At 42.7% G+C, this 23,238-nt stretch overlaps 1 protein-coding gene across 2 annotated transcripts in view; it reads left to right on the forward strand.

The window, feature by feature from the left end:
• Nucleotides 1-23,238, forward strand: part of LGI2 (leucine rich repeat LGI family member 2) — a 64,672-nt gene that overhangs the window by 9,030 nt on the left and 32,404 nt on the right. Inside the window, exons 3-5 of one of the 2 annotated variants that reach the window (XM_077279952.1) lie at nucleotides 15,685-15,756; nucleotides 21,954-22,025; nucleotides 22,134-22,205. In XM_077279952.1, coding sequence (XP_077136067.1) covers nucleotides 15,685-15,756; nucleotides 21,954-22,025; nucleotides 22,134-22,205 — 216 coding nt within the window. The remainder of the gene's footprint in view (nucleotides 1-15,684; nucleotides 15,757-21,953; nucleotides 22,026-22,133; nucleotides 22,206-23,238) is intronic. The other variant, XM_077279953.1, reaches the window with a different exon arrangement.

A 23,238-nucleotide genomic window follows, 5' to 3' on the forward strand; every position in this document is an offset into this window, starting at 1 on the left:
AGAACAGAGTGCAAATTACCTACAAAAGGGAAGGTGTGCGGAAATAGAAAGAGATCCCAGAGTGAGTAAAACAAACCACTCTGGGTCACCAGGGTTTTGCTACCCCATCTGAATCTGTCACCAGGGTTTTGCTACCCCATCTGATAGCAGCATGATGTAGGCAAATACACCCTGAATCCAACTATGTGTTACTTACTTAGCTTTTTCTGCTGCAGACCAACCATTTCTATGAAAACTGAGCTCTGTATAACTGCACTCACCCCACTGATTGCCAGCTTTCCGCCTATGCACTGTGAAAGCTGCCAATCAGAGGAGACGGGATAATTGGACTACATGGCAGCACTTTTGCTAGTTGTCCAGTAATAACCTTCTGCTAATAAAGAAGTTATTTTATCAAAAACACTGCAAGCAGCGCAGTAAGTCAGACATCGCTGAAATAAGGGTCTCTGTCTCTACATTGTGCTGCTCTCAGATTAAGTGGCAAAAACGTAATGACAAATGCCCTTTAAGGGACCATGGCACTAGTACAATGCTTCAGCTCCATTTTTTTCTCTAAACAAGGCACATCATTTCTAATCTGTGGGTTGCCGAGCCGTAGTAGCCTGCTCTGCAGTCAGTTAGTGCATATTCTAACTCCTTCAAATGATCTTATTTTACACTAGTTTAATGTCATGCTGGGTGAGGGAGAAGCAAGGTGCACAACAACACAACAACGGTGAGAGGGTGGGGAAGCCCAAACACTAGGGAAGGGGTGAGTGGAGACCCCTAGTTAGATCTAACACCCTGTCTGCCCTAATCGTTCCTAAATATGTTCCGCTCTTATCGCCGAGCAGGAGCCTAATCCTTGCCTGACCCTAGTGATAGACTCTGGTTAAAGAGGGGATGGGGTAGCGCTAGTCATTCCCACTACAACTAAATACAGAGCAGGTGGACAAACGAGGGCATACACTTAGCTCGAGAAGACCACCGAGATATCATGCCATCAATCCTCCAAGAGGCTCCAAGAAGACACAAGCCGACTTCTAGTACTTCAAACCAGACAGAAGGAAACTGAACTAATACCAGCACCCTGCTGAAGAGACTGAATGTATTTAAACCTTCAGCAAAGTTGTGCTAATTAGCAGCAGGAAGTGAAGGTAACTTTTGGGTTCTAGAAAAAAAATAAAAAAGGTACCCCTGTCAGGTGCCTCTAATAGCCATGGGTGGAATTGTGATCCACCTGCTGCTGTTAAGTAGTTAAATGCCGCTGTCAATCTCGACAGCGGAATTTAACTATTGCAAACTGGATGTGGAGCACCCTGTCAGGGCAGTGGGGTACTCGGTACAGGGTCCGATGTTCACTGGGGGATGTCACGGTGGCTGACCCGGTCCGTGGCCCTGGGATGTCCATGTAAAAGGAGAAAGGTCTTTAACCCCTTTCTGCCAGCTGACGTACTATTCCGTCAGCTGGCAGATCCCCTGCTTTAAGGTGGGCTCCGGCACTGAGCCCACCTTAAAGCCACGACATGTCAGCTGTTTTGTACAGCTGACATGTGCACGCAATGAGCGCGAGCGGAATCGCGATCCGCCCGTGCCCATTAACTAGTTAAATGCCGCCGTCAAGCGATGACAGCAGCATTTAACTAGCTGGAAGTGCTCGCACTGCTGACCCCCGTCACATGATCGGGGGTCAGCGGTGCATTGCCATAACAATCAGAGGTCTCCTTGAGACCTCTATGGTTGTTGATGGCCGAATGCTTTGAGCGCCACCCTGTGGTCGGCGTTCAAAGTACACGACCATTTCTACTACATAGAGGTGATCTTTACTTCACCTCTATGCAGCAGAGGCGATCGTGTTGTGCATGCTTCTAGCCTCCTATGGAGGCTATTGAAGCATGCCAAAATTTAAAAAAAAGTGTTTAAAAATATAAAAAAAAATAAAAAATATATAAAAGTTTAAATCACCCCCCTTTCGCCCCAATCAAAATAAAACAATTAAAAAAAAAACAAACCTACACATATTTGGTATCGCCGCGTTCAGAATCGCCCGATCTATCAATAAAAACAAAGGATTAACCTGACTGCTAAATGGCGTAGCGAGAAAAAAATCAAAACGCCAAAATTATGTTTTTTTTGGTCGCCGCGACATTGCATTAAAATGCAATAACGGGCGATCAAAGGAACATATCTACACCAAAATGGCATCATTAAAAACCTCAGCTCGGCACGCAAAAAATAAGCCCTCAACTGACCCCAGATCACGAAATATGGAGACGCTACGGGTATCGGAAAATCGCGCAATTTTTTTTTGCAAATTTTGGATTTTTTTTCCACCACTTAGATAAAAAAAACCTAGGTGTCTATGAACTCGTAATGACCTGGAGAATCATAATGGCAGGTCAGTTTTAGCATTTAGTTAACCTAGCAAAAAAGCCAAACAAAAAACAAGTGTGAGATTGCACTTTTTTTGCAATTTCATCACACTTGGAATTTTTTTCCCGTTTTCTGTTACACGGCATGGTAAAACCAATGGTATCACTCAAAAGTACATCTTGCCCCGCAAAAAAAAAGCCCTCACATGGCCATATTGACGGAAAAATAAAAAAGTTATGGTTCTGGGAAGGAGGGGAGCGAAAAACGAAAACACGGAAAAAGCTCCGGGGGTGAAGGGGTTAAAGGGATAGTTTATGTTCGTGACGCCAGCTGTGGTATTCGGTCAGGGTGACCGACGCTGCTTTAAAGGGTCCGCTAGGGTGATGTTATGGCAGCTAGATGGTATACCTTCCCACAGGTGAAGTATGTCCCCAGGGCATCCCAGTGTGTAGACAGTGGATGGTGAGAGGCGCAGAGAAGAACGAGGACACAAGGTTGCAGTCTCTTTACCTTTACTGAAGCCTTCAGCATCCACAGTCCAGGGCACCAGATCACAGGGCAGGCAGAGTCCGGTCGGTTTGGAGGCAAGTCCAGAGTCCCCTTGTCCAGGTGGAAATCAGTAGCCTTCCCTTGCGCTGCGGTGGTGTTGTCCCTTACTGCCTACGGCTTCACATAAGGGTCTCACAAATGTGGTGTTTCATTCTCTCTGTCCCCCATAAAGGATAGGACAATACCCGTATGACTGGTGACTTGAACCTGTTTATGGGGTCTCTTAGATAACCCGGCTCTGTAGGTGTCACCGTGCCTCCTGGGTGTAGGTGCAGACAGGTAACCTGCAATTAGCTGTCCTGCCGGTCTCTGAAATAAGGCGTAGAGGTCCTTACTCCCTCGGTGTTCCGGCTACCGGGATTTTGCGCATCAGAAGGAGACAGCCTGAGCGGGGCTGGTCCCCTTCTGGTATCCTCTCCTTTGCTTCGACTTCCTTCACGCTCGCTGCAATACAGTTCTGCCTTTCAATGTCTCTTTCTGGGAGCTGCAGCTCTGAGGGCATGTACAGCTCCTTTTACCTTCCATCCTCCTCAGGCTCTGGTCTGGAACTTTCTAACTCTCCCTACAGACTACCAGTTATGTATATATATGGGGCGTGACCTAATAAATAGAAGCAGAAGCTCCCCCTGGTGGTCTGGAGTGTGAAATGTGTTGCATGTTTGTGATACCTGCATGCAGTTATCCTTTCTTGCCTCCAAACAAAGCATCACTCTCCCCGAGAGGAAAGCAATACCACTGCGATGACCAGGACCCTGGGGCGCCGCACTTGCGCGTCTTAGCTCCGCCTATCGGCCCCTGTGTCACTTGACTATTAATGTATGTAAAACGTAAAAGAAAATTAAAAAATAAAAGTTAAAATCACCCCCCTTTTTGCCCCATTCAAAATAAAACAAGTAAAAAAAAAAATACACGTATTTGGTATTGACACATTCAGAATCGCCTGTAACGAGAAAAGAAACCAATACCCCAGAACTACATTTTTTTGGCTGTACTATTGCAATAAAATGGAATAAGGAGCGATCAAAAGATTGCATCTATCCCAAAATTATGTCAATAAAAACATTAGCTAGGCGCAAAAAATAAGCCCTCACCCAGACCCAGACCCAGATCCTGAAAAATGGAGACGCTACAAGTCTCGGAAAATGGCAACATTTTTTTTTTTTTTACAAACTTTGCATTTTTTTTCACCACTTAAATAAACAAACTCGTAATGACCTGTGAAATCATAATGGAAGGTCAGTTTTAGCATTTAGTGAACATGGTAAAAAAAAACAAACTGTGGAACTGCACACTGGTGTCATTCAAAAGTACAACTCATCCCACAAAAAACAACCCCATCAAAGGGTTGTCTCACAATTATCTGCTTCTGTCTAACAATAAGCATTGGTACCGTATGGCTCTTTATGATAGTTGCAATGATTACTTTTGCAGCACAGCGATATTTCAATGAAATGTAGCTGTTGAAGGCAGAAAACATGACAACCTGGAGACTGCTAATGGCAGGACTGCTCCATTATGGGGTTGTGTGATGCAATCGCAGGGTGGCACACAGAGATATGCACATGGCTGACCTCCTCTGGAAGGACTGCGGATGGTCATTTTCTAGAATGCATTGAATCTAGTCATTTGTTCATTTACCAATTCACTATTAATTTAGATTTAACCTTATTGATGAAACTAAAGCCCGCCATATACTGTATTTTTCGGACTATAGGACGCACCGGACTATAAGGTGCACCCAGGTTTTAGAGGTGGAAAATAGGGAAAAAAATATTTGAAGCAAAAAAAATGTGGTAAAATATTTAATAACATAAATAACATACTATTATATGTGGTGTTATTATATATAATAGTACGTTATTATGTTGGAAGCTGCGGGACCAGTGTGGTGTCTGTGAAGTACTATATGAAGACACTGGAGGGTGAGTATAAGAATGGGGGCACAGGGCTTATAGTGAAAGCACCACTCCAGCACTGCAAAATAACACTGGACTGCTGCTTTAAAATCCCATGGGAGAACTATAACTCCCAGCATGTCCTGCAGATCCTATGACATGCTGGGAGTTATAGTTCACCAAAGGAGTGGCAGAGTGCTTTATTGTGTTTTGTAAAGACTAACCTCTTAATTGTGGGAGCCAGCCTGTGGTGAGGTAAAAGCTGGAGCATCCCATGGCTGCACACACAGAGCCCTCTCTCTTGTTGCCTTTCCACAGTGCACGGAAGCTGCAGATTCTAGGTGGGAGTCTGAAGGACCTATGATGATGTCAGAAGAGGAAGGGCTCTGAGCTGCCATGTGATGCTCCAGCCCGCCCACTTCTGACATCCCACAGGTCCTCCTTGTGCACCACAGACAGCTCAGCGTCCAGCACAGGCAGGTATGCAGCGATCTCCTGGCCCCTGCTGCTGCTGCCTCCTCCCCCGGACACACAGATTCTCCCCAGAATCAGTGCTGGGGAAACTGTGTCTCGCTGCTTAAGTGCAGTATTCATTTGCTGCTCACCGCTCAGCTGATCGGTGGGCGGGGAGCCGCTAATGAATATTCACTGCACTTAATCAGCGGGGCCATGTGGTTTCCCCAGCAGCTGATTCCGGCAGCCGGGACATCCTGAAATGGGATATCATTGCGATCCCACTCGCTGCTGCCCCCCTCCCCACATGCTATATCCGTACTATAAGACGCACCCACACTTTCCTCCCAAATTTGGAGGAAAAAAAGTGCGTCTTATAGTTGGAAAAATACGGTACTTTAGATAACCATTATTTGTCCGAGCATTGGGCTGGCAGATATCTCATCCAACTGTCCCATACGCAGGAGCGCTCCCTCCTGTGATTTCAGCGAGGAGTCACTGCCAGACATTTCTTGCGGCTGCTTATCTCTTCAAGAACAAATTATTATTATTATTTATTTATATAGCACCATTGATTCCATGGTGCTGTGCATGAGAAGGGGTTACATACATATAGTTGCAGATATCACTTACAGTAAGCAAACTAAAAATTACAGACTGATACAGAGGGGAGAGGACCCTGCTCTTGCGGGCTTACATTCTACAGGATGGTGGGGAAGGAGACAGAAGGTTGAGGGTTGCTGGAGCTCCGGTGTTGGTGAGGCTGTAGCTTCGGCAGTGATGAGGAGGCAGCGGGGTCAGTGCAGGCTGTAGGCTTTCCTGAAGACGTGGGTTTTCAGGTTCCGTCTGAAGGATCCGAATGAGGATGATAGTTGGGCAAAGAATTCCAGAGGATGGGGGATATTCGGGAGAAGTCTTGGAGGTGGTTGGGTGAGGAGCGAATAAGTGTGGAGGTCTTGGGAGGACCGGAGATTACGTGAGGGAAGATATCGGGAGATTAGTTCAGAGTTATAACAAATGAATCTGCAGTCCGAATTGGACATGCTAGATCTTTGTCTGCCCCAAAAATAATCTGTTATGGACCCCATACACTTTAGGCTTTTGTTGAGAAATGCCGATTTTGACGGCTGGCGTTAGTCTAATGTGGATGGAGTTTTTTACCCTTTAAAAGGGTTGAGCACTACTCGGACAACCTCTTCTCAATCAGTGTGTTGGCTCGAACAAAATAATAACATTTATACTCACCTCTGGTGCCAGCGCTGTTTTGGGGGCGTTGGCACTAGCTCTCCAGGGGCTTATGTCACATTGTTGTGTCACGCGATCCCTGCAGCCAATCCGTGCTGGCTTCACTCTTCCCACCTTTGGAGGAATCAGACATGGAGGCTGCTTTCTTACTTTTTCTTTGATGTTTGATTCATATGAAGGTGGGGAGAGTGAAGCCAGCGCGGATGGCCACAGGGATTGCGTGGCACAACAAAGTGACAAGAGCATATGGAAGCGCCAGTGCCGACCCCAATGGAACAGCGCTGGCTCCAAAGGTGAGTATAAGTGTTGTTATTGTACTTGGGGCAATATAGGGATTGAGAAGGGGTTGTCCGATAGTGGACAAACCATTTAAAGGGGTTGACCAACAGAGCACAGTATATATATATATATATATATATATATATATATATATATATATAAAATCTCCAATGTCAAACATTTGTACTGATTCATGACTATTTAATTACAGAATGTCCCTTACCCACCCACCTTAAAATGCAGGTTGTACTATTGCAAAGCATTATGGACCCAGATTTTAAAACTGTAAAAAAAAAGTTGCTTTAAAGAGAAAAAGGTGCAGACCTAATGAACAGAAGACCCCTGGGCTAGAAGTGTGTGGGCTCTTTGGTATCCTTCCTTGATGAGACATTTCCATAGAGGAAATACTTAACAAGCCACGTCCTTTTTATTCCGTTACGCTCCAGGTATCTGACATCTACAATCAGTTACTGCATATCCTGACCCCTTGAAATGACTCAGTTCTTGCAGGCTGAAGCTACTGCCAATGAATTTAATCATGACTCTGTATACAGTGTGCTCTCTAGTGAAAGTTACAGGTAGACACAAATTTATAATCTCGAGAAATGTAATATTCTCTGATAGTAGATTGTCCTACTTCTCAGATCCCCAGAATAGGGCCCCATCTCCAGCTGCTGTGAAAGGAGACATTAGAGTTTCAAAAACTGCTTAGCAAGGGTTTTGGAACCGTGTGATAGAAAAACTGAGCTCCAACCCTTATAAAAATTAATTAACGTATCAGCTTATTCTTGTGAACCAATTTTGGTTAATTAAAAATGGCATATTTTTAAGGGAGTCTGTCACCACAAAACCCTAAGTGTGGCCAAAAAGTTCAGTGCACCTTCCCTAGTGATGAGCGATCGTGCTGTGATAAGGTGCTATCCGCTCGAGGGCCATCAGAGTGTCTGTGGTGTGCTCGAATACTATGTTCAAGTGTCCGCAGCAGCATGTCTCGCGGCGGTTAGACAGTCACAACACATGCGGTTAGACAGTCACAACACATGCGGTGACTTCCTGTTTGTTAGCCAGTCCCTGCCTGTGTTGTGGCTGTTGAACAGCTGTGAGACATGCAGCCGCGGAAACAAGAAAATATCATTTGAGCACGCCGAAGACACTCTGTTAGCACTCGAGCAGATAACACCTTACCCGAGAGCGTTCGCCCATCACTAGTGGAGATAGATGGAAAACAAACAGGTGGGAAGGAGCACTGGACTGTTCGGCCACACCAAGGAGGCACCGAGCGCCTATGCTTTGTTTGAACAGTCACTATGTGCTGACAGACTCCCTTTAAGGTTTAGAAGCATAACCTACTTATATGTTATATTCTCCCCAGGTCGGAAATATAATACAATACTGTGATTTTACATGAATGTATCAGTGTAAATGCAGTAAATTACTTGGCTGTAAATATATGAGATATGAGGGACACAGTCATTTCCCAATAACCTACAGAGTTCATCTATTATTAATCCTAAACGGTAGATCTAAAATAAATATCTCCTGTAAAGAATGGTATTTTTGCTGTAATTATTTCTTTGGAACCTTTACAACCCTAATTCCGCCCTCCTAATGGTGTTTTTCACATTGTTAATATACATTAGACGCTTTTTCAGACTTGGCATTTACAGAAATCAGCAGTTAACATTTAATACACCTCCTCGCAGAAAAGGAGAAAAGCTCTGTATTAGACCTCATTAATCAAAGCTAAATCAACGCTTGGAAAATGGACGTGTGCTCCAAATGCATTCTTCATGCAAAGTACATAGCTGGGATTTATAGCGAATTGAGGGCGAGTGGATTACAATTTTTTATATTCTCAGCTATTTCTTATATATATTGTACTCTTCAAGGCGTTAAGCCTTACGCAGAAATCTTATTAAAGTGAATTGTATAAAACTAGCCACTAATAATATTCTCTCATAAGTATGTACGTTTTCAAAGAGGTTCTTAAAACTGTGAAATAAAGTAATTGCGGGGGAAGACTTTTTTCTCAATATACTGTCAGTAATCCACTGGAGAAAATGTCAGTCCATCTCTCTCCAGGTTGACAAGACTGATTTTGCCGTTCGCTATGTTGTATATCTGCTGTAATTGAGGAGATTTTATGTTTTACGTAAAAAAGTAAGTACGGTAATCTATGGCTTATATACTGTACAATATTGGACAAAAGTTTGAGGCAGGTGTGGAAAAAGTTCTGCAAAGTGAGAATGCTTTACAAAAAATAAAAGTTAATAGTTGATTTTTATTAATTAACAAAACAGCGAAGTGAATGAAGAAAAGAGAAATGTAAATCACATCAATATTTGGTGTGTCCAACTGCCCATCCTTTGACTTCATGACAGCATCAATTCCTCTAGGTATGCTTGCACACAATTTTTGAAGGAAGTCTACAGAAGGATTATTCCAAACATCTTGGAGAACTAGCTACATATCATGGGTGGATCTAGACTTGTGCAAAACCTTCTGTCTCTTCTTGTGATCCCTAATGAACTTTAAATGATTACAAATAAACTTTAAATGCTTTCAATAAAAATGTTGTACTAATTGTCTTCTGCAGCTCGCATGCATTACAATGCACTGCAAAGTGCTTAATCCTTGTCTGTTAAATCTGTTAGATGTCTCCCTGTCAGTTAGGTCTCTAGTCCCTCTCTCTCCTACCCTGAACACCCATCTAAGCTCTCAAATTAAATCAGAGTTCAGCTTAGATCAATGCAGAAGAGGAGAGAAAGGAGCAAGAGACTGAGTTGTCATGAAGACGTTTGATGGATTTAGCCCAACAGAACTAATCAGCTTGTAGTGTATTTGGATGCAGGCAAGCCGCAGAAGACAAATAGTACAATTGCTAATAAGTTTTAATGCAGAAATCATATACAATGCAGTTAGGTGTCACGCTGATGACTTGCACGGGTGGTTGGCGCCACCATACTCACAGCGTTCACTGCTCTGCTCTCCTCAGTCATGAACTGTGTCGCTGAGCTGCCTCTTATAACATTTCCAACACTACTGCATCCTCCTGCTACTGGTAAATCTCCATCTGGCTATAGAGAGGCGCGACTAGTTTCTTCAGAAATCTAACCCTATCGTGTTCTGCAGCGGTGAAATTCTCTGGCATATACCCAAACAGGAGGTGGTTTATTAGATCACTCCTTCCATCACTCCTCGACTGACCAAGGTGCTAGTTCAATTTGAGTCTAGTTTCTTGCAAGGTGCTTTCTCGTTTTGTCTCTCTTGTGTTCTAACCCGGCACTTTGATTGACAGCCAACTCTGTATCTCATCTGTGCAATATGGCCTGTCAATGTGTTTCCGTTCACACTCACAGTATAATGAGAGGAGAGCAGCTCATCCAGGATGACACACCAATGCGAGCTGTGGCAAGAAGGTTTGCTGTGTCTGTCAGCGTAGTGTCCAGTGGCTGGAGGCGCTACCAGGAGACAGACCAGTACAGCAGGAGACGTGGAGGGCAACAACCCAACAGCAGGACCTCTACCTCCGCCTTTGTGCAAGGAGGAACAGGAGGAGCACTGGCAGAGCCCTGCAAAATGACCTCCAGCAGGCCACAAATGTACATGTGTCTGCACAAAGGGTTAGAAACTGACCCCATGAGGATGGTCTGAGTGCCCAACGTCCACAGATGGGGGTTGTGCTCACAGCCCAACACTGTGCAGGACGCTTGGAATTTGCCACAGAACACCAGGATTGGCAAATTCGCTACTGGCTCCCTCTGCTCTTCATAGATGAAAGCAGGTTCACACTGAGCACATGTGACAGACGTGACAGTCTGAAGACGCCATGGAGAGTGATCTGCTGCCTGTTTGGCAGTGGGTCAGTAATGGTGTGGGGTGGCATTTCTTTGGAGGGCTGTATAGCCCTCCATGTACTCGCCAGAATTAGCCTGACTGCCATTTGTGATGAGATCCTCAGACCCTTTGTGAAACCATATGCTGGTGCAGTTGGCTGTGGGTTACTCCTAATGCAGGACAATGCCAGACCTCATGTGGCTGGAGTGTGTCAACAGTTCCTGCAAGATGAAGGCATTGAAGCTATGGACTGGCCCGCCCGTTCCCCAGACCTGAATCCGATTGAGCACATCTGGGACATCATGTCTCGCACCATCCACTAACATCATGTTGCACCACAGACTGTCCAGGAGTTGGCAGATGCTTTAGTCCAGGTCTGGGAGGAGATCCCTCAGGAGACCATCCGCTGCCTCATGAGGAGCATGCCCAGTTGTTATACAGTAGGGAGGTCATACAGGCACGTGGAGACCACACACAATACTGAGCATCTTTTCCTTGTCATGAGGCATTTCCACTGAAGTTGGATCAGCCTGGAATTTGATTTTCCACTTTGATTTTGAGTATCATTCCAAATCCAGACCTCCATGGGATATTCATTTTGATTTACATTGATAATTGTTATGTTTTATTGTTCTGAACACATTCCACTATGCAATGAATAAAAATTTGCAACTGGAATATTTCATTCAGTGATACCTACGATGTAGTATTTTAGTGTTCCCTTTATGTTTTTGAGCAGTGTATTTCCCGATGGCTACATTTTCAGTAAGGCAGCCAGACAGCATTGTAAAACGCTATATATCTGCAGATTAACCCTATATAATTTAGGGGCTCAAAATAATGTAACAGGTTCCTTTTAAGGCAACTGTAAATGAGTTTATTTCCTAAAGTTCTGTACAAACATTACAATTTTTTAGAAGATTATGCAAAGATTTCTATAGTCATTAACTTCTGTTTCTCGGTATATACTGTAACCTCATTCTGTCTACTGTTCTACCAAGTTTCAAGCAAGGGCATACATATAAAATACCAGTAAAGTGTATTCTTGCTCCCTTTTACTATCTGGTTTATCAATGGGGCTTCCACTTACAATAAAAATATGTCTCAGAATGGTGAAGTGGGATGGACTGACACAGACTATGACGAGACACTGGTTGGATTTGTACTGCGGCTTTTTACTCTTCTGTGTGCTACACTACCAGAAACTTCAAGCTACTGTATGTCGTTGGGTGAGGGGAAGAAAGTTTTTTTTTTCCTGTCAGTTTACTCAATGTAATTCTGTAGAAAAGGCACTTTATGAAAACACTTAAAGGGGTTTTCCCACAAACAAAAGTTGATTTTAATTAAGAATTCATTTTGGAATAATAATAACTTCCACAATTGGATGTGTTTAAATAAAATATTCCTGTGCTGAGATAATCTTATAACTGGGCCCCTGCTGTGTACTGTGTAATGGCTGTGTCTGACCGTACAGGAACATGGTCTGATCATACCACAGCTCCTGGGCAGGGGAGGATGAAGAAAGGATACAGATAGCACAGCACGGGATCACAGCTGATTCTTTCTGTGAGGTAAAATATTTCCCTGCCTGCTTTTAAACAATGTTTTACTTCAAAGAGAATCATTTGCGATCCCATGCTGTAATGTCTGTATAGCCTTTTTCTCCCCCCTCCCTGCCCAGGAGATGTGGTATGATCAGACCATGGTCCTGAACAGTCAGACACAGCCATTACACAGTACACAGCAGGGAACATTTATAAGATTATCTCAGCACAGGAACATTTTATTTAAACACATCCAATTGTTTAAATTATTATTATTCCAAGATCTATTGATTAAAATCAACTTTTGTTTGTGGGAAAACCCCTTTAAGTTTAACGGTGTAGAATAAATTGTGCATATTTAAGCTGTAAAAATGAGTTGGTGGAAAAGTAACTAAAAAATAAAATAATAATGCAATTTTTCTTACAGTTTAAAAGGCTACCTGACCTATTCTATAAAACGTGTTTTGCTTATGAAATGTATGCCTGATTTTTTTTCTCATGCATTTTTAAAACTGCTATAACTTTGCATGTACTGATTTTAGCTTTTTTGTATAATTATTATTGCTGTTATTATTATCCTTTTTGCTTGCTTTTATCCATATTTTATTTTGATAACCTTTATGGACTCAAATGCCAGTGCTTATTTTGGGAACCACATGACCACTACACGCCCTATATATAAAGATTTGACTTTATTAATGCTGCATGCTCTACACAATGGGCAGACTCCATCTGAATAGTGGTGCGGCCACCCAAAGTTCTCTCTGAGATGACTGCACCTTCTAATTTAGGAAAATGGGGTGCAGCAAGTCATCGGGAGCAACTCAATAAACTGATGTTGATTCATGCCTGCATTGATGACTAAGAAAGCTTTTAGGAGTGCTCTATGCTGTTTAGACATTTACTTCACTTGTAGACGGCAAAGTAGGAGGAAACCTAAATTATTGCCGCCCTCTAATTCCTCTATGATAAAAACACATGGCGAAATAAAAAATGAGAAATACACAGATAAAATAAAAAGAATATTTTACCAAAACAGAGAACTACAATTATAAAACTTGGAACCTACCGTATAAACTGTTCAAAAATGTACTAATTAATAGTCATTCTATCACAGCAGCAGCACAGACACTGATTTAAAGGGAGTTTTCATCAATAGTTTTTTTTACCTTAGCTTGCCCCATTGAAAAACAATAAAATACACTTTTGTTGCCCTTCCCATGTTCAGTGCTGCATTACTAGTACTGGGACTCAATAATAGGTCACTGGGACCCAGTGTTAGGCCGGGATCACACATGCGAGAAATACGGCCGAGTCTCGCCTGTTAATACCCGGCATTGCTGCCGTCACTCAGGAGCGGAGTGTGCGGCTCCATGTATTGCTATGCGGCCGCACGCTCCGATCCTGACTGACGGTGGTAATGCCGGGTATTAACATCTGAGACTCGGCCGTATTTCTCACATGTGTGATCCCAGCCTAAGGCAAACCTCTAGTCAGATCTTTGTTGTCAGGCTAATGACTGCTTTGCGACCGCTGCAGTCAATCACTGGGCTTAACCGCTCTACCAGTTGCTTGGCTGCAGTGGTTACTTGCACTGTAATCGTGACAGTAAAATAGAAAAATAAAATACTCAGAGCAGCAACAATAAAATTATAGAAATGAAATTGGTTAGTTATGATCTGGTGCCGAGTCCTCTTTAAGCAGGCGGTCCCTCACTCTCTAGTGTTCGGGAGGAGGAGAGTAGAGGTGTCACATTTTAGGCTGGGGTCACACAACTGTGTTTCTTTCAATCAGTCCAATTATGCTACTTTCATTCACATGAGCGTAAAAATCGTCCGAGTGCAATCTGATAAAAATAAGGATTGCACTCGGACTAATGTTATTCAATGAGGCTGTCACGCAGTGACTAAGGACTGTGGGTGCTTACCTGATCCCTTGAACTAGGGGGCGCCCTAGTCTATCCCTACTCCTGAATGTGGAGATACCGAGGTCAGGTACTATGCTCTTATCTTAGCCCTTATCTGTTCCCTCACCCACCCAGGGAGGTGTGAGGCCGAAGTGTATAGGATTACACTAACTAGACAGACACACAGGGATGAAAGAAAACTACAATCATACAAATCTTCTCAGACAACAACAGAGTGGAACACAGAGGAGGGAAAGGTAGGAGAAACCAAATAGGAGAGGATGAGGATAAGCACGCAGTCCAGCTCCAAGCCAAAATCGCCTGAACAACTCTCCGAATGCCTACTCCAAACACGAACTACTCAAACACCAAACTAGGCAGAATGAACTCAGAACAGCCGATACCACCCCAGAGAACTAGAGGAGTTCAACCAAGAAGTTTAACCCTTGCAGCGTCAAAGCAAAGAAAGCCAACACTGCTGTTCTAATTACCACAGGTGTATGCGTCACCAGATGCTGCGATCGTCTGACCCCATTCTGTTGCGGTATCCCCGTGAGAGAGGCAGTGCAGATCTGCATTTTTATTCTCAGCTGTATTCTGCATGAGGAAAAATTGCAGCATATTGTGAATTCACTCCAAAATCAGATGGGTGCGAGAAAAAAACATCGGATATCATACTGACCATTAGTATACCATCCGATTTTTATTGATACGTTACAATTCTGTAGCATAGGAAACCAAATGTTCCTGTTTAATAACTGCTGAAAACGGATGGCACACGGATGACAAGTGAGAAAAAAATCGTCCCACTTTTCTGGATGAAAATTGGACCAATATTTCTATGTCCGTGTGACCCCAGCCTCACCCTCTCAATAGCTAATACAGTTGTGGCGTAAATGCTAATTAGGGTTCAGACGAGCGTATAATACAGACGGGTGCTGTCTGAGAAAGAATCGGACACTGACTAAAGTAGCTCAGTAGGGCTGTCCACATGACAGTTTTTGCAGACGTGCAGTTTTTTCAGATTGTCCATGGAAAGGGCTATTCTCCAACGAGTCACGGATAGGACTCGCCCACTTAAGTCTATGGATGCGCAAAAAAAATCGGTGTAGCACCCAGTTTTTATAGATACATTTCATTTATTAACCTAGGAAACTGTATTTGACCATGTACATTTTAGGTGTATGAAAACGGATCGCACACGGACGTAAAAAAACCGGACACGGTGACGATATGGATGAAAATCGTCCCAGTTTTCTGGATGAATTTTCATACGCTCGTCTGCAGCCGCTCTTAATAAAGATGAATGAATTCCATCTTTTCATGCCATTATATACATAAGAGCTCAGCGATACTTTACATCCAGTTTTTGTAAAGCACTCCTGAAGGTTTTCTTAAGATCACATTTAAAATGCAGAGTGCCCTGCTGTACGGGGAGGGCGAGGCGATGAAGATTTTAGCTAAGAGCATGAGTCCTCCTGAAGCCAGCGCAGGTTGACTCAGCAGAGAAAGGCAGAATATTGCACTTCTCAGAGCTTTGCAAGAGCAGTCAATAAATTCCGCTTGACTAATTCTGAGCACCATAAAGTCTGGTTCGCTTCTAACCTGCTGTCTTCATTTTCAGCTTGCTGAATTCTAACTCATTTACTGTCATTCGAGACGATGCCTTTGCTGGTCTCTTTCACCTTGAATACCTGTAAGTGCTCCACTTAATGTCATTTCTTTGATTCTGTTCGTCTTCATCTTTTGGCATGTGCAATTGTATGAACAAGTATTCATGTGAATTTATGACCTACCTAATCCTTGGAGGACCTTAAGTTTATTCAATCACATTGGTTTTAGTTTAATACTATGGGACTCTTAGGTTCCTTGGTCCTCGAAGGGTTTGTAAAGAAGCTGCAAATATAAAAACGAAAAAAAATTAAATTAGTCCTTTTTGTGTTCATTTAATTTTTATTTGAAGTACAATATATTTTTGTAAGCCCTACCTCGTGAAATTAAGCCCTACCTACATGACATCTGGGAGCTCCATGGAACCCTACTATTCAGCTTTAGGGTTCGCTCACACTGTAGTATGTTTTCTCATGCGAGAGAATCGGGCTGATTATGCTAATGACCCTTGAATTTGAGCCAAGTTTAATCTTCGTATGATCCGAACCTCTCGCATGAGAGATTCACAGCACAGGTATGGAGAAGATGGAAACTTAATTTCTCCATCCTCTCCATTGTCTCTGTGAAGCATACATCAGGCAGCACTTGGATGACATCCGAGTGCAGTCCAATGTCTTACACTCACCCGTAGACTTGTATGGGTGCACGTGGTCCGAATATCAGAGCCACTCACAGCATGCTGCGATTGTTTTCTGGACTGCCCATAGAATAACATTGGGCCGAGCTCTATCTAATAAAACATCGGCTAGCACCCGGCCGTGTTATATGCCAGTGTGAGCGAACACTTAGAAACAAGGAATATTTACATGGAGAGGATAATACTCAACTGTAGATCTTTTGAGGCAAGTGCATAGTAAATGCTTTGCTTTTTTGACATGTAACCAAGTAAAGAACAAGAAAAACTGAAAATAGTTTGGAGGACATGCCCTTTTTTATTTAATATGAGAAAATCATGAAAGGATTCATTCTTTAACCATGCTGTGACTTTCTCCTGAGGGAGAGGGAGAGAGCTGCCTTATTCAGAGTCTGTGTAAGACTTGCTGGATACAGCCTAATGTGAATTAGCACTTAAGAAATGTTATTTATAATTAAATTGTATTTTTTATGCAAACTTTTCTTGTGTTTCCAGCTCCTTTTTAAAGGGAGTCTGTCACCAGTTTTTTGCCACCTAACCTGGGAGCAGCATAATGTAGGGGTAGAGACCCTGATTTCAGCGATGTGTCACTTACTGGGCTGCTTACTTTTTTTAAATAAAATCACTGATTAATCAGCAGGTGATTATCACTAGAGGACTAGTAAACCTGCTACCAGGTAGTTAAGCATATTAATGAACTCTGTATGAACCCACCCCCATCACTGATTAGCATATTTCTGAGTACACTGTACATGGGCAGAAAGCAGCCAATCAGTGGTGGGGGCGGGGTTATACAGAGCTCAGCATTCAGAGAGCTGTTAGATCTGCTGCAGATAAAACAGTGATTTTATCAAAATGACAGAAAGCAGCTCGATAAGTGACACATCACTGTAATCGGGGTCTCTGCCCCTATCTTATGCTACACTCAGATGGGGCAGCATAAACCTGGACTCAGAGTCCCTTTAAAATGTTATAAAGTGAGTTTTTGTACTGTATTTTTCTCACTTTTGGGTAGACAATCCCAATGCGAGGACCTAAACTGAACACTGAACTAAAACTTCACCAAACGGCCTGCATCTCAGTTGAAAGAAACATGAGAACTGATTTTAAACACATACAGTTAGGTCCATATATATTTGGACAGAGACAACATTTTTCTTATTTTGGTTATAGACATTACCACAATGAATTTTAAACAAAACAATTCAGATGCAGTTGAAGTTCAGACTTTCAGCTTTCATTTGAGGGTATCCACATTAAAATTGGATGAAGGGTTTAGGAGTTTCAGCTCCTTAACATGTGCCACCCTGTTTTTAAAAGGACCAAAAGTAATTGGACAATTGACACCAAGGCTATTTCATGGACAGGTGTGGGCAATCCCTTCGTTATGTAATTCTTAATTAAGCAGATAAAAGGCCTGGAGTTGATTTGAGATGTGGTGCTTGCATTTGGAAGGTTTTGCTGTGAAGTAAACATGTGGTCAAAGGAGCTCTCCATGCAGGTGAAACAAGCCATCCTTAAGCTGCGAAAACAGAAAAAAAACATCCGAGAAATTGCTACAATATTAGGAGTGGCAAAATCTACAGTTTGGTACATCCGGAGAAAGAAAGCACTGGTGAACTCATCAATGCAAAAAGACCTGGGCGCCCACGGAAGACAACAGCGGTGGATGATCGCAGAATAATCTCCATGGTGAAGAGAAACCCCTTCACAACAGCCAACCAAGTGACCAACACTCTCCAGGAGGTCGGCGTATCAATATCCAAATCTACCATAAAGAGAAGACTGCATGAAAGTAAATACAGAGGGTTCACTGCACGGTGCAAGCCACTCATAAGCATCAAGAATAAAAAGGCTAGACTGGACTTTGCTAAAAAACATCTAAAAAAGCCAGCACAGTTCTGGAAGAACATTCTATGGACAGATGAAACCAAGATCATCAGAATGATGGAAAGAGTAAAGTATGGTGAAGGTGTGGTACAGCTCATGATCCAAAGCATCTCACATCATCTGTAAAACACAGCGGAGGCAGTGTGATGGCTTGGGCATGCATGGCTGCCAGTGGCACTGGGTCACTAGTGTTTATTGATGATGTGACACAGGACAGAAGCAGCCGAATGAATTCTGAGGTATTCAGAGACATACTGTATGCTCAGATCCAGCCAAATGCAGCAAAACTGATTGGTCGTCGTTTCATACTACAGGTGGACAATGACCCAAAACATAAAGCCAAAGCAACCCAGGAGTTTATTAAAGCAAAGAAGTGGAATATTCTTGAATGGCCAAGTCAGTCACCTGATCTCAACCCAACTGAGCAGCATTTCACTTGTTACAGACTAAACTTCAGACAGAAAGGCCCATAAACAACCAGCAACTGAAAACCACCGCAGTGAAGGCCTGGCAGAGCATCAAAAAGGAGGAAACACAGCGTCTGGTGATGTCCATGAGTTCAAGACTTCAGGCAGTCATTGCCAACAAAGGGTTTTCAACCAAGTACTAGAAATGAACATTTTATTTAAAATTATTGAATCTGTCCAATTACTTTTGGTCCCTTTAAAAACAGGGTGGCACATATTAAGGAGCTGAAACTCCTAAACCCTTCATCCAATTTTAATGTGGATACCCTCAAATGAAAGCTGAAAGTCTGAACTTCAACTGCATCTGAATTGTTTTGTTTAAAATTCATTGTGGTAATGGCTATAACCAAAATTAGAAAAATGTTGTCTCTGTCCAAATATATATGGACCTAACTGTATGTCTTTCTGTTCTTATCTGCCCAGTAGGGAGAGAAATTCAGTTTACTTTTTTAATTTTGATTTTCTCATTTTGCTATGCAAAGTTTATTGCCGCAAATTCAAAGCAGATGTTATCAAACTAAATAACAGGCACCCTTTAACAAAAAATGAAAATACTACCCAAAATCTGGCACTGATCCCAAAAACTGCTCTGAAATCTGTGAAGCAGGCTCTACGTATATAGTACCGTGCTGTGCTTGGCTTTATACAGCCGTCCCAAAGGCAATGAAGGGAGAGGGAGTTAGGCATGTGCACCCCCGCTCCATTCAAGATGGTGCTCAGCAGAGCCATTTTTGAGGTTCCTGGGCTCTGTCCTCATGCTAGCTGGGGTCCCTGTAGTATGACCCCTAGCTATTAGTAACTCATCCTTATCCTATCTTTTATCTTGGGAATATCCCTTTAAAGGGGGCTCTTTAATGAAAGACAACCCTGTACTTGATGATTGCATCTAAGGTTTAGCTTCTAAGACTATCCTCTCTGATCACACTAACATTTCAGTATAAAGTTAGAAAAGAAGGGAATATCTCAATTACTACTTATAGGGGTTGTGCACTAATTGGACAGCCTGTGTTACTCAGTATATTTGCCGCAGGAAAATAACAACACTCATACTCACCTCTGCTGCCGTTCCAGCGGTGTTGGCACTGGCCCTCCCGGGGATTGTGTGACATTTTTATGTCATGCAATCCCTGCCGCCAATCAGTGCCATCTTCAATCTTCCTACCTTCGGATGTATCGAACATCAAGAGGAAGTCAGAGCTGCGGCGGACCGCTTCACTTCCTCTTGATGTCTGATTCATCCATAGGTGGGAAGAGTGAAGCCAGCGAGGGTTGAGTGCCAGCACTGCTGGAATGGCGCCGTGTCGGAGGTGGGTATAAGTGTTGTTATTTTACTGTGGGACAAACATGCTGATTGCTGGAATGGTGGACAACCCTTTTAAAATAGAAAAGAATTAAAAAATTAAAAAGCTTATAACTGTGAAAATATCTTAAAACAAGACTCTTGGTTTAAGTAAACTTCCTCCTCTGAGATTTTTGAAGAATGTAGTGAGGGCATGCACAAAATACATGTCGTTGTAACAGGCCATAGTATACCCCGAGTCCTCACTGTACCCAGGATTAAAGCCTAGGCTTGATTATACCCCGGGCATATTACGGTTTAGGCCATTTCATACCCAATTATGCCTGATTATACCCCTCTTGATACCAGCAGTGTTGAATGATATACACATGAATTACTTAATTTTTCCACATCTTATTGGGGGTACAGGTTTGTCAGGTAAGTTGTGTGAGAAGATCACTGACTTAAATCTTAAAGTTATAAACACATAGACTTTAATTACCTGAAGCAGAAATACATAAAACAGTAGAAAAATATTAGCCTTCCACAAAGATATAATGAGGTAAAGAATCTACCGCACTTCTCAGTAGTTACACATTAAGCTGTGACCGAGTATGATAGAAAGAGATCTGAGAGACAATGATCCACTGTTGCAATTAAACATCTCCGAGTCTAGGCAGGAACATTTCCGTGACTGCTGCAGCCAGTGATTGCCTGCGGCGGTCTCATATTCATCCAGTCAGAGGAGAAAGCATAAAGAGCATAAGAGAACCAGTAAGTGATCAGTATAGTGAGTATGTTCGTTTTTTGTTTTTTATTTCTCAGCATAAAAACTTCAGGTCGGACAGCCCCTTCATGCATGGTGCCCAGCCTAGAATTTTTATCTTAAAATATGAATGAAAGCTTAAGATCCAAATATTGTACAAGTAAAGGGTGCAGCGAAAACAGTCATGCTATGGGTAGAGTTGGCTGTAACGGATGACTACCAATGACCCAATGATGATTTACTCATATGGAAGCTGAAGGGAAGCGCATCACTGGATCACCAGGACACTCATGCAAAAACTGATGATATAAAAGGTTTTAAGTTAAAATTAAATGTAAGGAATGGATAAGTGGATGCTGGTGGAAGTGCAACCTACAAGCTCTGTCCTATGTACATAGCAGCAAAAACATGTTTGCTGGTCAGAAGTAGCACTGGCGCCCTTGTGCACATATCACCAATGCAGCTGGGGCTATTTGGGTGCGCTTTGGTGCAAAATGACCTTGTTTCTCACAAGCCGTGGTCTTTCTGCTATTGCATGAAAATCCTTCCAGCACTGCCTACTCTTCAGTTGGGTGGCTAAGCGGTCTTAAAGATAAGTGTCAAGTGATTCAAACTGCCCAAATGACGGGCAGGCTGCCTAACTGCAGATAGCTAAACACTGCTGTGTTTCAGAGAAAGACTATTGCAACAGGAGCGGAAAATAGGCAGACTGGTCATCTGGGCGGGTCTCTGTCTACTTCATCCCGCCCAGTTCTTACTGATGGACAGGTCACCCCTATACATAGGTAGGACACAGAGCCTGTCCCTGGCTCCTGCTGCCTGTCAGGCAGTACATATCCCCTGGCAGGTTCTCTTAAAGAAACTTCCTTGTTAAAGATAAGCTCCTCTTCGACATGATGCTTTGGGACTGTTTGGGGGGAAGGGGGGGTAAGATATTACTGTATGGCCATGTTCACATGTTCAGTATTTGGTCAGTAATTTACCTCAGTATTTGTAATCCAAAACCAGGAGTGGGTGATAAATCCAGAAGTGGTGATGTGTTTCTATTATATTTTCCCTCTGATTGTTCCACTCCTGGATTTGACCTACAAATACTGATGTAACGTGTGAACGTGGCCTATGACTGATATTCCCGCTGAGACGTATACATATAACACCTGCTCCATAATATTGTTTTTCTTCTTAGGTTTATTGAAGGAAATAAAATAGAGACTATTTCCAGACAAGCGTTCCGAGGCCTCCGTGACCTGACCCATCTGTGAGTCCGGGGATCTGTTTTGTATTCTGCTCAGATTTGTTCACTTTGTCGCTGTGCATTCATTTCGGCGGTGGAGGCTCATGCTCAATTACTTGTGTCTTTTTCTAGATCCTTGGCCAATAACCAGATTAAGACGCTGCCAAGGGACATCTTCAGTGATTTGGATTCTCTTATTGAACTGTAAGTATCTTACGGTTCCTCTTGATTCTCTATTAATCCTTGTCTTTCACTGTTTATTCTTGTTTGTGTGGCCATTTACCCATGTGATATAAGAAGCCGTGCCATGGCTAGTTACATCCATCTTTCTTTAGACTGTACAGTTGGCATCACCGATTTCCACAGAAGCTGGATAATCTGTAACTTCCCACAAAGTCAGTGATTTGATTCAACTGTGCCCTATGGCAAAAGAATAAGTTTGGTTAGAGATGTGCAATATCGTTTGTTTTTTTGCTTGATAGGATAAATGATGTCATCTTATGTATAAAATTACGCAATGCATATAATATATGTTCATGTGTGCTGCGCAGAAGTAAGAAAATTGGGCAAGGACCTCACGTGTTCAGGTCTACATGCTTCACCTTTTTCCTCCAAGGGCAGTATTCGTCAAGGATGAGCCTCAGTAGCCAGTTTTTTTTTTAAAGTCTCTCTCCCATGGCAATGGAATCTGTCAGTAGGATCAACCCTCGTTAGATATCTAGGAGGGCATGAAGCTCATAAAATCACAGCTTTGGGGGGGTCACGCTGAACCACCCCGCTGTTACCTTTTTGTCACAAACAGCCCTCTGTTGCCCCCAATCGTCAGGACAACTACACAATTGGCCAACGATTAACGGATGAGGTTGTGGCTGTTACCACTTATAGGCCAATTATCATTGAGCGTATGGTATATATACCTTCGATTCCAGCTCATGGAATATATATATACCCCGGTAAGGTGACTGCTAACTCCATGATAACCCAAGAAATACTCACTGCCACCACCTATCATTTTTTACAGACCTGGTTTCTGGTAGCGTATGGCTTTCAGGACTATGGTTTACAGAACAAAAGGAACAGAACTATAAAATTTTATATTTAATCCAGAAAGATAGGCACTGTATATAAAATATATAAAAAAGATTTTACAAAATGGACAAATTACTTAGAATAAAAGGATAAACAAAAGAAACTTACTACGTTGGTCACAGAGATGGCTTAGCTAGCGAAGGAGAGC

This window comes from Ranitomeya variabilis, chromosome 1 (assembly GCF_051348905.1).
Source record: "Ranitomeya variabilis isolate aRanVar5 chromosome 1, aRanVar5.hap1, whole genome shotgun sequence".
Taxonomy (NCBI): domain Eukaryota; kingdom Metazoa; phylum Chordata; class Amphibia; order Anura; family Dendrobatidae; genus Ranitomeya; species Ranitomeya variabilis.